Raw genomic sequence first — 15,957 nt, forward strand, 5'->3', positions numbered from 1 at the left:
ATTATTACGTTAGTTTTTGTTAACAATAATAACCTTGGTATGATGTATGATGACAGATCATACAGACAAAAATATCAACTGATAAAGTTTGGTGAAATTGTTTACATGTTCTTGAAGAACTTAATGAGTCCCATTGAGAATGGGAAGTTGTCTGATAAAACAAAGCCACAGAGCCAATTACTTCTTAGTTCGGTGCTGGAAAAGCATTACTACAATACATTAAGACTTGTCTTTTCATTTGATTTTTAATGAATACCATTTATGTCATCTAGTTGTATAGTAAATAACATTTTTGTTCATTAAATGGATATTGAATTAAATGTAACATTGTTAACTCTAGGTGGGTTTGCAGAATTGCACAAATACAGGTATCTTTATTTTGTGATCATATTTACACTTTATATTCTGATACTCTGCTTTAATTCCACTATAGTTTTCCTTATCTGGACTCACAAAAACCTTCACGAGCCAATGTACATTTTTATTGCAGCTTTGTTAATCAACTCTGTTCTTTACAGCATGATTATCTATCCAAAGCTCTTATCTGATGTTTTGTCTGAAAAACAGATGATATCATATCCACTCTGTCTTTTCAAAGGTTTATCATATTACGCCTCGGTTGGTTCAGAATTTTTACTGTTGGCAGCAATGGCATATGACAGGTATGTGTCTATATGTAAACCCCTGCAATATCCAGTTATTATGAATAGAATAACTATTTATGTATGTCTGATTTTAGCTTGGCTTATACCTGCTTTTGAAACCTCAGTGATGGGTGTGTTGTATTCGAATGTCAAACTCTGTAGCTTTTCTCTAACAGGAATTTTTTGTAATAGTTCACTTTACAAGCTTCAGTGTGTGCCCTCGGTCGCAATATCTATATATGGTGTGGTCATGTTGATAAACATTGTCCTTCTACCTTTGCTTTTCATACTTTTTACATACATCAGGATTCTTAGAATATCTTACCATTGTTGTAGAGAAGTGAGGAAAAAAGCTGTAAAGACATGTTTACCCCACCTGCTGGTGTTAACCAACTTTTCCTGTTTTATTTTCCTTGATATAATTATAGTTCGACTGGATTCTGATCTATCCAAAACTCTTCGTTTGACATTGACGTTTCAGTCAATTGTATCCCATCCTCTTTTAAATCCAATCATATATGGACTCAAAATGAATGAAATTTTCAAACATATCAAAATATTGTTGTCAAGTTTAATAACACTGGTATTACTGCCCTATTATCAAATGTATGGCATATAATTTGAAATTGTAATGCAAACTAGATAATGGAGTACCTTTTCTCCGATTTTACATACTAGACAGAGGAAAAGAGATCAAATTTATAGAAATGTCATGACATTTATGTTAATTTTGATTTCTGTTCTTCTATTGATGACAACATAATGGTCATAAAACAAAGACAAACAATTTCTTAAACTGTTTCTGGTAATGTTTAAATTCTAAACAGCTTATATGCCTGCATTTCACATTTTCCCTTCTATATTGTCATAGATTATTATTTACTATTGTATATTCACATAAAAATAATTTAGCAGAATGAATCAATTAGTAGTCTCTCTTTGACGCTGACAAACATGTGAATATTCATCACAGTGTCTTCTATTTTCTCAGTTATATATATTTATGCAGCTAAATAAGCTAATTAAAATTTACACTTCTCTGGGTAAAAAATTTGATTTTTCTGTTGATCCTATCATCAGAACATTTTGAAGCCTTTAATTTGTCCATCTATCCATTTGGTGTATCTCTTCATGTAATGTGGTAGGTATTTGTAGAGAAAGGATAGACAGTCACTGACACACGCTCACGTTGTGGCTTGTGATGGTCGACGGCTGACCACATGACCAATTGCAAAGTCACCTCCATCAGCTACATGAAGTTTACAATACTTAAAAAAAAAATAATAATAATTTTTTTTAACCCTTTGACTGCCTCACCAAGAAAAATACAATGAAAAAATTATTTGTTCATATTTTCTATTCCTTTAGGTCAATAATGATCACAATTAAAAAAAAAAATTATACACACCTTATAGTTTTTTAAATATTACCCTCTACCAAACGGTTGAGATGTCTCTCTATGGTACAACTACATAAAGTTCTACAGACATAACTAGTAGAAAAAAGTAAAGGTTATACTCATTTTGCAAAACAATAACTACCCAATTTTGTGTTTGACCCACTTTATTGTGGTAGTAAAACATCAAACATTGTTGGATTCCATTTCAACAGTGGGCGTTATAATAACAAACCACAAAATGTATAAAACACAAAAATATTGTAAATTTGATCAAAAACTTGATCTGCAATTACCGAAAATTCATAAACATACAAATTCACTTTTGACCTGTTGTTAACATAAACTTTTCACTGTAGTGTTGGAACAGCACTAACATTTTTTATTTTATCTTCCAGAAAATTCTGGTGGTATATTATATACCATTGCCATTTTGCACTGAAAAATTTGAGAACACACTGAAACAGTTCTGGCTCTTTTCTTTTGCCGTTCATGCAACTTCACCAATACCCCTTGATGATTAGATCTTCTGGTGGTACACTGCAAAGCATTCCTGACTGGCATTCAAGCACAAGAAAACATTGGATCTTTGGCATTTCCATCTTGAGACGCCCTTTGGACAGTAATTGCATCGGCCTCGCTTGTCACAGTGAAGTGGCCAATGCCCAAAGCAGTCATATCGCACATCTGGCTGTGGTTTCTTTGGTGGTGGTGAAGAGCTGGATGATGGTCGGCCAACTTTGGATGCTGGCTTGTTGACTTGTTTCAAGCTATGCGCAACTGCCAGGCAGAATCTTTTGAGTGTGATTGGTTTCTGGTTTAGTTGTCCACATTCCCTCTTGTAGACCAGCCAGGAATTTGCAATGGACAGATCAAGCATGTAACCAAAGAGTGGCAGGTACCATCTTGTAGACTTGGCTGGGGTCTTGTACAGGTGTACCAGCATGTCAGAGAGATCTATCACTCCCATATGCTCATTGTATGCAGGGATGAGTGATGGGCATGGGATCATAACTTTCGCCTTGGACTCTTTGCTCCAGCGTTTGACAGTTGAAAGTGGCATGATCCCAGAAGCATTACTTAGCAGGTTCACACATTTGTTGTCAAACCATTTAACTGCGATCACACCTTCAGCAGACCTGTAGTCAAAAGCTCCACGCCCTCTCTTCATCAGCTCTTTGTCTGTCATCAAAGTGGCTCCACCTGTGCGATTTGGTCGAACAGTGCCAATGCAAATCCAAATTTAAACATGTCATATTTACATGTATAGATCATTAAATTATTTATATTCAATAGTAAATAGTCAATTTCATATGTTAAAACAACAGTTCTAAACATTAGCTAAGTTTTGCTACTCTTACCATCAATTGACAAATCAACCGTTTGGTTGAGCATGTTTTTAAAAAAATATTATGGATTTATTACAGCTATTTTCTGGTATCAAATGACATAATCATGTTCAGTAAAGACTCTGAGATGTTTATACTGAAGAAAAATGTACTTACCTTTAAAATTTTTAGCCAAAACAGTCCATGTGTCCAGAGTGATTTTTTGCTTTCTGATTTCCTGGTTGGAGGGTGGCAGATGAGGCCTGCCATATCCTGACACAGTGCCATCTAGTGTTTTTTTTTTTAGGATAACATAACTCAACCAAGTGGTAGAGATGGCTCAATAAGGTTGAGTTAAGCTAAGTACTCCAGTTCATTATATATAGTCTCTCAAAATATGCTAAACCAAATGGTTGAGCAGGCAGTCAAATTCTTTTGAACTTTCCATAACTCATTATTTATAAACATAATATAGTGTATTGCATAGTGTAATGTGTAAATTCAATGCTAATTTCTAACTCTGTTAAATTTACTAAATTCTGTTTTCATGAAGACCTGGATGCTAAATGTAATTGTGACACTTTGTAAAACAGAAATGGTAAAATGGTAAATGGCCTGTATTTATATAGCGCTTTACTAGTCCCTAAGGACCCCAAAGCGCTTTACATATCCAGTCATCCACCCATTCACACACACATTCACACACTGGTGACGGCAAGCTACATTGTAGCCACAGCCACCCTGGGGCGCACTGACAGAGGCGAGGCTGCCAAACACTGGCGCCACCGGGCCCTCTGACCACCACCAGTAGGCAACGGGTGAAGTGTCTTGCCCAAGGACACAACGACCGAGACTGTCCAAGCCGGGGCTCAGAACACCCATTTTATTAAAGGTGAAATAATTTAGACAGTTTTTGACTCTCAGTGATGCTGCAGTGTTCATTTGACTTTGAGACCTGAAGCGGACAGAGTTTTGGACCCGTGCTAAGACATTTTTTCACAGATTTTTGAGCACTGTGTACCACATAAAATTGGTTCAAGGTCAGTATGCATAGCCAGAATTCATACATAAGGTGCACTGTTGATTTTTGTGAAAATTAGGGGAAAAAATCGCAATTAGATTATTTTCCATAATCGTTCAGCCCTACTCTGTAGCCCTGCTTCTGTTTCCTTGTCTCTAATAATGTTGGTCACTTTCATAAGTTATGTCAGAGTTTGATCCACCATGTGATATAATTTAGAAAATATCTAATTAGCAATGGCTTTCAATAACCTGGAATTAAAAAACAACAACAACGAAAAAAACAACAACACTGCAGAACACTGTCAGTTATGGACTGATGTCTACAGCACCAGGACCTCAACATTAATGGTTTAGGATACCCTTCAAGAAGCCTGGAGAACTATTCCTGAAGATTATTTAAAGACATTCAGTAAAATTTGCTCAAAAGAGTTTAAGCTGTGTTGAACACATATTGACTTTCAAGCTTGTTAGAATTGCATTCAGTATTTTTTTGCCTTCAATTCATCATTCAACATAATCAAGGGTTTAAAGTGCACCTTTATAATCCAAAAAATACAGTAATGTAATGGTCTTCTAACAGGTATCATTCAGAAAGCATTAAATTGACTGTAGATCGTGCAAAATACAGCAGCTAGACATCTTCTAAAGACTAAGAAAAATTAGCATATTGCATTAGAATTGATTTTAAGATTTTACTAATTACCTGTCCTTCATGGCCTGGGCTCAGAATATATACTAGAAGTGCTTCTCCTGTACCAGCAAGCACTTTGGTTATGGAAAGTTATATACAAATAATAATAATAATAATAATAATAATGATATTTTATTATTATTTTATCTACACTACTAAGTCTACCCACCTCTGTATGAGGTATGATGTATGATGACAGATCATACAGACAAAAATATCAACTGATAAAGTTTGGTGAAGTTGTTTACATGTTCTTGAAGAACTTAATGAGTCCCATTGAGAATGGGAAGTTGTCTGATAAAACAAAGCCACAGAGCCAATTACTTCTTAGTTCGGTGCTGGAAAAGTATTACTACAATACTGTTACGGCCCTGGGTCTCGGAGAGAGTGAGACTACCCTTTTGTGCTTGTGCAAATCTAAGTGTGCCAGGACTCGTGGATGACTGGCTGCTGGGAGTCCTGTGCCAGCCTTCTTACCCCTATCTTCCCTGCTTAGCCTCTGTGTCCTTGTCTTGTCTCGTGTGCATTACTTTCCCTGGAACAGTCGCTCACTGTCGTTCTCTAAACCTAAAAGAGAATTATGGATTTGATCAACTGGTCTCTGAATGCTATTGACACCCTTTTCTCAACGAGAAGTCTGGGCTCGGGAGAGCCTGAGTACCCTGGAGGGACTTTCCCTGCCGGATACACGATGGACGGGTGGCAGAACTGGAGGGTCATGTGCCTGTCGATCAAGGACGCTGAAGATATCTACCTATTCGGAACCATGATAACAGGGTTCTTGCTGATCGGAGCTGGCTTGGCCCTGGTTTATCGGAGAAATAAGAGAGCAGAACCGGCTGTTCAAACCCCCCCAAGGCTGCCCGCTGGAATTGAAACGATGGGACGAGGCGCGACCTCTCACAATGAACGCAGCATGGTTAACACCTTGGAGACGCTTACAGCTGCTGTGAAGGCTCAAAACAACACCATTGAGCGTATGGGGGGATACATCAGAGAGAGGCCTGCTCAAAATGAGACCCTTGAGCGAAAGTTGGAACACATCGCGGAACGGATCACTGCAGTTGTGGGGTCTCAGAATCAAAAGAATGATAACACCATGGAACAGAAGTTTGATACCATCATGGGGAGGCTCGCGACTCTCCAACGGGAGATTGAGAGACCAGCGTCAGAGTGTTAAAGAGCAACTTGACATTCTCCTGGGCTGCTCGCATGAAAAAATCAACAAAATCAACATCAAAATGCGGACACCACCACGGCGCCAGCTGCAGGCCCAAGGCTGGAGCCGAACAATCACTCCCTGATAACGACTGTGTGATGACTATTCTTCCCATCCCATGCAAGGACACCTGGATTGGCTGGAGGACTGTTTACTTAGCCTGATAGGGCGAAGGACACTGTCTCTGCTGAACTATGGACACGCACACACATACACTTACACTGATAAGCACTCACCCATCCCCCCTCCCCTTCCAGCGCCTTCGATGCTTACCTCCCCCATGATTTGGACATCGGGTCAGCTGGCGGCGCAGTCGAAAGATTGCAGCAGTCCCAGATCAGATGTGCACACTGTGTTTATTGTGTTATGATATCCCCTACCCAACCCTGTGGCTTGTCATGTCTTTCATAATGTTGTGCTGTGGCCATTCATGTGCTTTTTTTTCTGCAGAGTTTTTTTTGTTTCCTGTTCTCGTGCTGTCCTACCATGGAAGCACAGCATGAGTGGAGGTCTCTTGTTTTCCTCTTGTACCCTCCCGTTGTTGTGTACATTTCAGTGTTCTTTTCTGTAACGCTACCAATCTCCGACTTGTAACCCCATGTGATGTCTGTGTTATGTGTGTAAGGTCGGGGGGTCCCATTTCACTGCAGGGCAACCTGCTTGTGACAAATAAAGCTGATTCTGATTCTGATTATGCAGATCACAGTGTGCCAGACCTCGCGGACGATTTGCTGCCTGGCGATCCCATGACCCCTCCATGACCAATTGACTGGCTGATTGTCTGCACCTGGGAGTATAAAAGGCTGAAGATCCTTCACACTAGGGGGAACTGCTGCTTTGAAGTGAACATGCAGTGTCCTTCTCGTCTGCTCTGCATGTGAATCTTGTTTGTTAAACCTCTTTGCTGTGTTGCTCTTTGTTTAAACCTGATATACAGCTGAACTTAGTTTCATTAGAGTTTTGTGATGCTGGCTTGCCTTAGTTACCCTTAGCTTTTATTGTGTGTGCTGCCAGCCTGCTTTAGTTAACCCTTAGCTTTTACGCGTGACTGTTTCGTTTGTTCTTTATGTAATAATTATATGCCCAGTGGTCTGTTGAACAGCCCTGTCGGTAGTGATGGCCAAATGAAGCTTTCTGAAGCACTGAGGCTTGTATTGAAAAACGGTTCATTACTCGAAGCGCATACTGAGAGACACCGAAGGGTCTCAGACCTTAATCCTTTCTAGTGCTTTACCTTTCTCAGCAGACAGTGCATGCGGCTTTAATGTTGTGCTGCGTGGAATAGAGATGGGTTATGCTCCCAGACCCGTTCACCAGGTCTATATCAAATCAGAACTCGTTACGGGATTTTTCCCTGTCGCAGTATGTCCGTCCTTACCAATAGAGGGGGTGGCCATGTTGCTAGGAAATGATATTACGGGCGAATTAGTGCGTCCTAGTCTGGAGGTGCTGGATAAGCCCTTCAGTTCTAATGCCCCAGATATTTCTGTGACCCCAAAGCTGTACCCAGCCTGTGTGGTTACTCGTGCCCAAGCCCGTAAAGATGGTGACGTTACCCTCGCTGATTCTGTGTTGATGTCCTCATTTTCTGAGGAGGGTGCCACGTTACCTGACGACAACAATGTTTTGTCTTCCCCAGACTTGGTAAACCCTGAGGAGCCTAGTCCATCTGTAAAAGAAATACCACTGCCTTTAACCAGAGAAAATCTGTCGGCGGCCCAGTTGGCTGATGAATCGTTGCAGCGATGTTTTAAGCATGTGGTAAGTGCTGAGCAAGCTAAGAATGAGCAACAAGCCTTTTTCATAGAACAAGCTGTGCTAATACGTCAATGGTTTCCATTGGGTGCTAGGAGTGTGGACTGGAGTAAGGTTAAGCAGATTGTCATACCCACGCTGTATCGGTCAAAGATCCTGGCGCTTGCTCGTGAAAGCCAGTGGTCAGGACATTTAGGCATCAAAAAAACGTATCAGTTACTATTAAAACACTTCTTCTGGCCTGGCATGAAACGTGATGTGGCTGCTTTCTGCCGTAGTTGCCATATGTGTCAACTTGAGGGTAAACCAAATCAGGTTATACCCCCTGCACCATTATGTCCCATCCAAGTAGTCGATCAACCATTTGATCACGTCATAGTAGACTAAGTAGGTCCACTACCAAGAACAACGTCAGGAAACCAATATTTACTCACCATTATGTGTGCTGCTACACGTTTCCCTGAGGCTATTCCACTGCACAAATTACGGCAAGGTCTGTTGTGAGAGCCCTTACTAAGTTTTTTCTACATTTGGACTGCCTAAAGTTGTCATAAAAGATCAAGGTTCTAACTTTCAATCTAAATTATTCAAGCAAGTAGCTAAAAACCTACAAATCAAACAGGTTGTGTCTTCTGCCTATCACCCAGAATCCCAAGGAGCTTTAGAGCGGTGGCATCAAACCTTAAAAGCCATGCTCCGCAAGTATTGCTTAGAGGCCAAAGTGGATTGGGATGAAGGGATTCCCTTTGTGTTGTTTGCTGCTCGCGAAGCTGTCCAAGAGTCACTCGGGTTCAGTCCCTCTGAACTAGTGTTTGGCCACACGCCTCGTGGCCCGCTTAAATCAATGAAAGAGAAATTTGATCCAGGAAGGGAGCCCTAGAGTGGGAGTGACCAAGTATGTGCAGGATTTCTGTGAGCGTTTGAGTCAGGCTAATGCTCTGGCTAAGCAGCACCTCACTGTTTCACAAGGAAAAATGAAACACGCTTATGATAAGGCTGCTGTCAAACGACAATTCCAGACAGGAGATGAAGTACTTGTCCTCTTCCCTGTCCCCGGATCATCTCTTTCTGCTGAGTATGAGGGGCCTTATGAGGTACACGAACAAGTAGGAGAAACTGATTACATAATCAGCACGCCGAATCGAAGACGCAAAACCTGTGTTTGCCATATAATCATGTTAAAGTTATACCACTCCCGACCCTAACCAAAACCCACTGGGAGCTGTGCTCCTGTGGCCGTCTTCAGTCACTCAGAGGTAGAAAGCACAGACGAGGCTGATGGTTTAAAACTGAATGACTCCAGTGGTTCTAAGCCCCGCTTGCCTTACTCTGAAGTGTTAAAATCATTCCGAGCAACAAGAAGACATAGCTAATTTGGTCCATGAGTACCCCTGTTTATTTGGCGATGCTTGCTGCTGCAAGAGTACAATTTGGAGATTTGGCATATAAAAGGATCAGAAAATGTACTAGCTGATGGCCTCTCCCGGTTGTGAGTATGACTTGTTTTGTTGTCTGTCATGAATATTGAAATCTGTATATACAAAACGTAGTCTTGTATTTTAAGGGGAGTGGTGTTACGGCCCTGGGCCTTGGAGAGAGTGAGACTACCCTTTTGTGCTTATGCAAATCTAAGTGTGCCAGGACTCGTGGATGACTGGCTGCTGGGAGTCCTGTGCCAGCCTTCTTTTATGCAGATCACAGTGTGCCAGACCTCGCGGACGATTGGCTGCCTGGAGATCCCATGACCACTCCATGACCAATTGACTGGCTGATTGTCTGCACCTGGGAGTATAAAAGGCTGAAGATCCTTCACACTAGGGGGAACTGCTGCTCTGAAGTGAATATGCAGTGTCCTTCTCGTCTGCTCTGCATGTGAATCTTGTTTGTTAAACCTCTTTGTTGTGTTGCTCTTTGTTTAATTTATGTAATAATTATATGCCCAGTGGTCTGTTGAACAGCCCTGTCGGTTTTCTGTTTAAAGTTTGAAATTAAAACTTTTTACTTTACTCAGTTTGTGTGGGGGGCTTGTTTATGTTACTCCTCCCCTGACGCCTAGCAGAGTGGGTTGTAACAAATACATTAAGACTTGTCTTTTCATTTGTTTTTTAATGAATACCATTTATGTCATCTAGTTGTATAGTAAATAACATTTTTGTTAATTGAATGGATGTTGAATTAAATGTAACATTGTTAACTCTAGGTGGGTTTGTAGAATTGCACAAATACAGGTATCTTTATTTTGTGATCATATTTACACTTTATATTCTGATACTCTGCTTTAATTCCACTATAGTTTTCCTTATCTGGACTCACAAAAACCTTCACGAGCCAATGTACATTTTTATTGCAGCTTTGTTAATCAACTCTGTTCTTTACAGCATGATTATCTATCCAAAGCTCTTATCTGATGTTTTGTCTGAAAAACAGATGATATCATATCCACTCTGTCTTTTCCAAGGTTTATCATATTACACCTCGGTTGGTTCAGACTTTTTACTGTTGGCAGCAATGGCATATGACAGGTATGTGTCTATATGTAAACCCCTGCAATATCCAGTTATTATGAATAGAATAACTATTTATGTATGTCTGATTTTAGCTTGGCTTATACCTGCTTTTGAAACCTCAGTGATGGGTGTGTTGTATTCGAATGTCAAACTCTGTAGCTTTTCTCTGACAGGAATTTTTTGTAATAATTCACTTTACAAGCTTCAGTGTGTGCCCTCGGTCGCAATATCTATATATGGTGTGGTCATGTTGATAAGGATTGCCCTTCTACCTTTGCTTTTCATACTTTTTACATACATCAGGATTCTTAGAATATCTTACCATTGTTGTAGAGAAGTGAGGAAAAAAGCTGTAAAGACATGTTTACCCCACCTGCTGGTGTTAACCAACTTTTCCTGTTTTATTTTCTTTGATATAATTATAGTTCGACTGGATTCTGATCTATCCAAAACTCTTCGTTTGACATTGACGTTTCAGTCAATTGTATTCCATCCTCTTTTAAATCCAATCATATATGGACTCAAAATGAATGAAATTTTCAAACATATCAAAATATTGTTGTCAAGTTTAATAACACTGGTATTACTGCCCTATTATCAAATGTATGGCATATAATTTTAAATTGTAATGCAAACTAGACAATGGAGTACCTTTTCTCCGATTTTACATACTAGACAGAGGAAAAGAGATCAAATTTATAGAAATGTCATGACATTTATGTAAATGTTGATTTCTGTTCTTCTATTGATGACAACATAATGGTCATAAAACAAAGACAAACAATTTCTTAAACTGTTTCTGGTAATGTTTAAATTCTAAACATCTCATATGCCTGCATTTCACATTTTCCCTTCTATATTGTCATAGATTATTATTTACTATTGTATATTCACATAAAAATAATTTAGTAGAATGAATCAATTAGTAGAAGTCTCTCTTTGATGCTGACAAGCATGTGAATATTCATCACAGTGTCTTCTGTTTTCTCAGTTATATATATATATATATATATATATATATATATAGTTTTTTTTAATGAAAAATTCTTTTGAACTTTCCATAACTCATTATTTATAAACATAATATAGTGTATTGTATAGTGTAATGTGTAAATTCAATGCTAATTTCTAACTCTGTTAAATTTACTAAATTCTGTTTTCATGAATACCTGGATGTTAAATGTAATTGTTACACTTTGTAAAACAGAACACCCATTTTATTAAAGGTGAAATAATTTATACAGTTTTTAACTCTCAGTGATGCTGCAGTGTTCATTTGACTTTGAGACCTGAAGTTGTAACCTGCAGCAATGTTAAAGATGATCTACAGGGCTTCAAACATTCAGGAATTATAGTCACCATATAATTCACTTTTCATGGTAAACATTCATTAGATCCATCAGATATAAAGTCATTGTTGGAGCAATACACAAACGCTTATCAGAAACCGAACAAAGTGCAAATAATTTCAATAACATGTAAACACAAGGACTCAGTCCACGAATAGGAGTATTAGAATAGATGTGCTTAATCCCGCTTGTATCATAGGCCTACTAGTACAAGTGGAAATACACTAAAAATTACCTCCAAGTATTCAATACTGAGTACAGTTGAACCCCGACTTACGAAATTAATTCGTTCCCGAGGGTCTTTCAGAAGTCGAAAATTTTCGTAAGTCGAAGCACCCATCGCGCCTTTTGAGTGAATGGTAGGCTATAGGCTAATTGCTAACTGCAACAACAATACGTCGTTCAAGTGGAACAGCGAAGCTCAAGTACGAAAGCCAAGGGGGTTGTCACATGATTTGGAAGGCATTGTGGGCATTGTAGGCATTCTGGGCTCAGCCAATCAGAGACAGTGGATTTTGTTACACGGGCATTTTGCCATAACACGGGCAGAAATATTGCCGTTAAGTGCCGTCGTAACTTGAATTTTTCGTTAAATGGGGTATTCCTAAGTCGGGGTTCCACTGTATTGTAAAACAAATGATTGACATCAAAAAATTAAGCAGGAAGCAGCATAAAGTCTGCTTACAATTATCTCTCATAAACTTATTTTCAGCTGTTTTAACCATTTACAGCTTTTCACATGTTAATGACTTGGTTAACGATCTAACTAGCATATCAACAGTGCGTTTCAGAGACACCCAACAACTGTACCCACACTCCGCACATCACGTGTCTGATTAGCCACATTTAGCTTACCGCCGTAAGCTAAATTATACTTTGTGAACATTATCAGTTTGGATGGCATTTTAACTCGTTAGAGATTAATTTCTTCAGCTTACCGATAACAAAGTTTTAGCCCGCCTGCTCTGTTCGGCTGTAGAAGCAAGAGACCATGAGGCCGCACCTTGACCACCTGGTCAGCTGGACTGGGACAAAAAATCGGTCAGGGCATTTTGCCTAGAGAGTGGCCACAAGGTATTATAGGAAAAACCATAAAACCTTTGGATGACAACAAATGCTGTTGTGACAGTGATGTACACTGTCTTGTTGGTATATATGTATGAGTTCTAAACAGTTTACATCACATGACAACTTAAGGACATCTTCTGGTTTCATCTTCATGTTTCCCTCTCAACAGATATCAAAACCAACATCATGAGCACAAGAAATGACAACATCAAAGAACGCAAGTATGGCGAAGCTCGCGGCTCTCCAACGGGAGATTGAGAGACCAGTGTTGGACTGTAGAACTGCTTTGAAATTCATATGAGCTGTTCGCACTAAAGTAAAAAGCACCATCACTTCATGCGGATAGCCCCTTTGGCGCCAGCTGCAAGGCTGGAGCCGAACAAAAACACCCTGATAACGACTGTGTTTAGTCTGTTCCTTCCCACTCCATACAAGGCCACCTGGGTTGGCTGGTAGACTGTTTACTTAGCCTGGCAGGGCGAACTATGGACACGCACACACACACACTTATCCCCCTCCCTTTCCAAACGCCTTCGATGCTTGTTTCCTGCGGGGGAACACGGCGGGTCTGTGTGACGCGCTGGAAGGGTAGCGCTGTGCAGGGCGGCTGCTGTGTTCGCTTCGGATTACTCCTCACCAGTGTTGGTCATGTTACTTGAAAAAAGTAATCAGTAACTAATTACTGATTACTTCCCCAAAACAGTAATCCCATTACTTTACTGATTACTTATTTTCAAAAGTAATTAATTACTTAGTTACTTTTTAAAAACACGATTTACAACCTGAATAGGTGATAAAGAGATAGATCTTTCAGTCCAATTCTACTTTTTCTACATAATCCATCATACAAAATGTAATCAAATGGAAAAGTCTCTTTTTAAAACTTGTTTTATTAGTTTTAATCTTTTAACTTTATGCATCAAGCAAAAATGTAATTATATGCAACATTCTCTGACTGGAAGAAATTTGTTTAATATTTAAACCTATTTTCTGCACATTCCAGCACATAAAATATTTTTGTGTGTTTACACTCACTCTTTCAAATAGATGCAAGTAAAACACAGCAGAAAATAAATAAAGTCAGAGACTCAGCGGTCCTGTTGCTCTATTTTCACCTGTAAAGCAGGAGTAGGGTAGGCGGAGGTTTACCCTGGTGCAAGTGTGCCGCAGCGGTCAGTGGAAGAATCCGCGAGTTTCTCTGTGAGTTTCCCATTACGTCGTAGCGCACTTGGTGCTTGCTTGGAAGTTTAGAGGTTTTTTTCGCTGTAAAAAGAAGTTTTCTTCCCACGCACAACGGACACTAATGTTTTTGTCACTTTTTATGGAATCAAACTTAAAGTAAGGTCAGTACTTCCACGCTTTAAACGCTGCACGCTCATACTCTCTCCCACACTCGATATATTATCCATTGATCTGCACACAGCTGTTGTCACGAACGTCCACTCGCTTACGTCACTGTCATGAGACATTCTCGCAAAAAAATCACGGTTTTAGTAACGCAGTAACGCAGCATTCCTACGGGAAAGTAACGGTAATCTAATTACCGTTTTTGCAATAGTAATCCCTTACTTTACTCGTTACTTGAAAAAAGTTATCGGATTACAGTAACGCGTTACTGCCCATCTCTGGTAGTAACAACCCCCTAAGCACCCTGATTTTGAATGACCAGTAGTAAAACTGTAGCAATGTTGATGGCCTTTTCCCATTCCAAATAAATTTAGACACCACAGAGTGTATATTCTTAAAGCAAGACAGAGGAGGGAGAAGTGGCAACATGAATAAAAGGAAATTAAGACATGACAGTATGTTCATTTTGACTATGTTGAGGCCCTAGTCTTAGTGTGGGGCAGGTCAACGCTGCAGTGATCTGAGTGATCAGATATCAAGATTGGCTGAATACAAATTAGTGACGTGTCGGTCACGAACGAAATGGCACAAAAATGGCTCTTAGAGCCAACTCTTTGAAGTGAACAACGCGAGCCGGCTCCTTACTCACCAGGGGGCAGCTTTGTGTAGCCAAATGTTAAAGTCATGAATTCGCCTTAAGGGGCCATGTTGATATTATGAAGTAAATTGCATCATACAGTTTGAAGTACCTTTTTTCATTCTTCTAAGGCATATGCGAGTGCGCATGTACACACACACACACACACACACACACACACACACACACACACACACACACACACACACACACACACACAAGAATGAATGAAAATATGAATATTTTGATTTCTTAAATGTCACAGTTGTACAGTAATAACTCCGATAGTGTTATCAGTTCATCAGTGGCAAACGGGGAAAGGAGAAGAAAGTAGTTGCGAAACAAATACATCAAAAGAGTATTGATTATTAATCGCGAAGCTCTGAGAGCTTGGTAATATTCTACTTTGCTATGCATGTGTTTGAGGAGATTTTACAGGCAGAGATCCTTAACATCACTGTATCCACAGAATGGCCTACAGGTAAGACTTAATCACACAAGGAGAAAAATGAAAATGAAAGCCGTTGACTCAATGGAATGCATAGAATGCTAAGAGCCTTCAATTCAGTGGGGATGTGGCGAACATGTCATGGTCCTGAGTCTGAGGACTCGGTGTTTTGTGTTTCTTTATATTCTTCTATATTCTTGTTTATTCTGCCTTGTCTTTTGTTTAGGTTTGCTATGTGTTAGTGTGTTTGTTTCATGCCTGCCTGTGTTCCCTCTGTCTGTCCATGGTGTCACTGTGTCTGCTCGTGAGTCTGCCTGCCAAGTTCAGTGTCCTGTCTGGTTCTCTGTGTCTGTTAGTTTCCTGTTTTATTCTGAAAGTTCATGTCTCATGTCAATGTGTTTAGTTTTACCTCTCTCCTGTCTCGTTAGCCTAATTTCTCCCAGCTGTGTCTCCCTCCTGTTGTCCATTTCCTAATTACTCCCCTGTGTATTTAAGCCCTGTGTTTTCCTGTGCTCCCTGTCTTGTCGTACCCTCAACTTGCTGTG

At 39.7% G+C, this 15,957-nt stretch overlaps 2 protein-coding genes across 2 annotated transcripts; both read left to right on the plus strand.

The window, feature by feature from the left end:
• Positions 1-303: 303 nt before the first annotated feature.
• On the plus strand, positions 304-8,169 carry LOC146615707 (olfactory receptor 6N2-like). The gene is made up of 4 exons (XM_085373793.1): positions 304-1,213; positions 7,665-7,847; positions 7,941-8,062; positions 8,152-8,169. The coding sequence occupies exons 1-4, from the start codon at positions 304-306 to the stop codon at positions 8,167-8,169; spliced, it is 1,233 nt and encodes a 410-aa protein (XP_085229919.1).
• A 2,050-nt stretch (positions 8,170-10,219) lies between these two features.
• LOC146615708 (olfactory receptor 6N2-like) lies at positions 10,220-11,179 on the plus strand. The gene has a single exon (XM_085373794.1). It carries the CDS (start codon positions 10,220-10,222, stop codon positions 11,177-11,179), a length of 960 nt encoding a protein of 319 aa, XP_085229920.1.
• Positions 11,180-15,957: the final 4,778 nt, after the last annotated feature.

This window comes from Diplotaxodon limnothrissa, linkage group LG16, assembly GCF_057381915.1.
Source record: "Diplotaxodon limnothrissa isolate DT_005_m linkage group LG16, D_limnothrissa_male_GT1.1, whole genome shotgun sequence".
NCBI lineage: Eukaryota > Metazoa > Chordata > Actinopteri > Cichliformes > Cichlidae > Diplotaxodon > Diplotaxodon limnothrissa.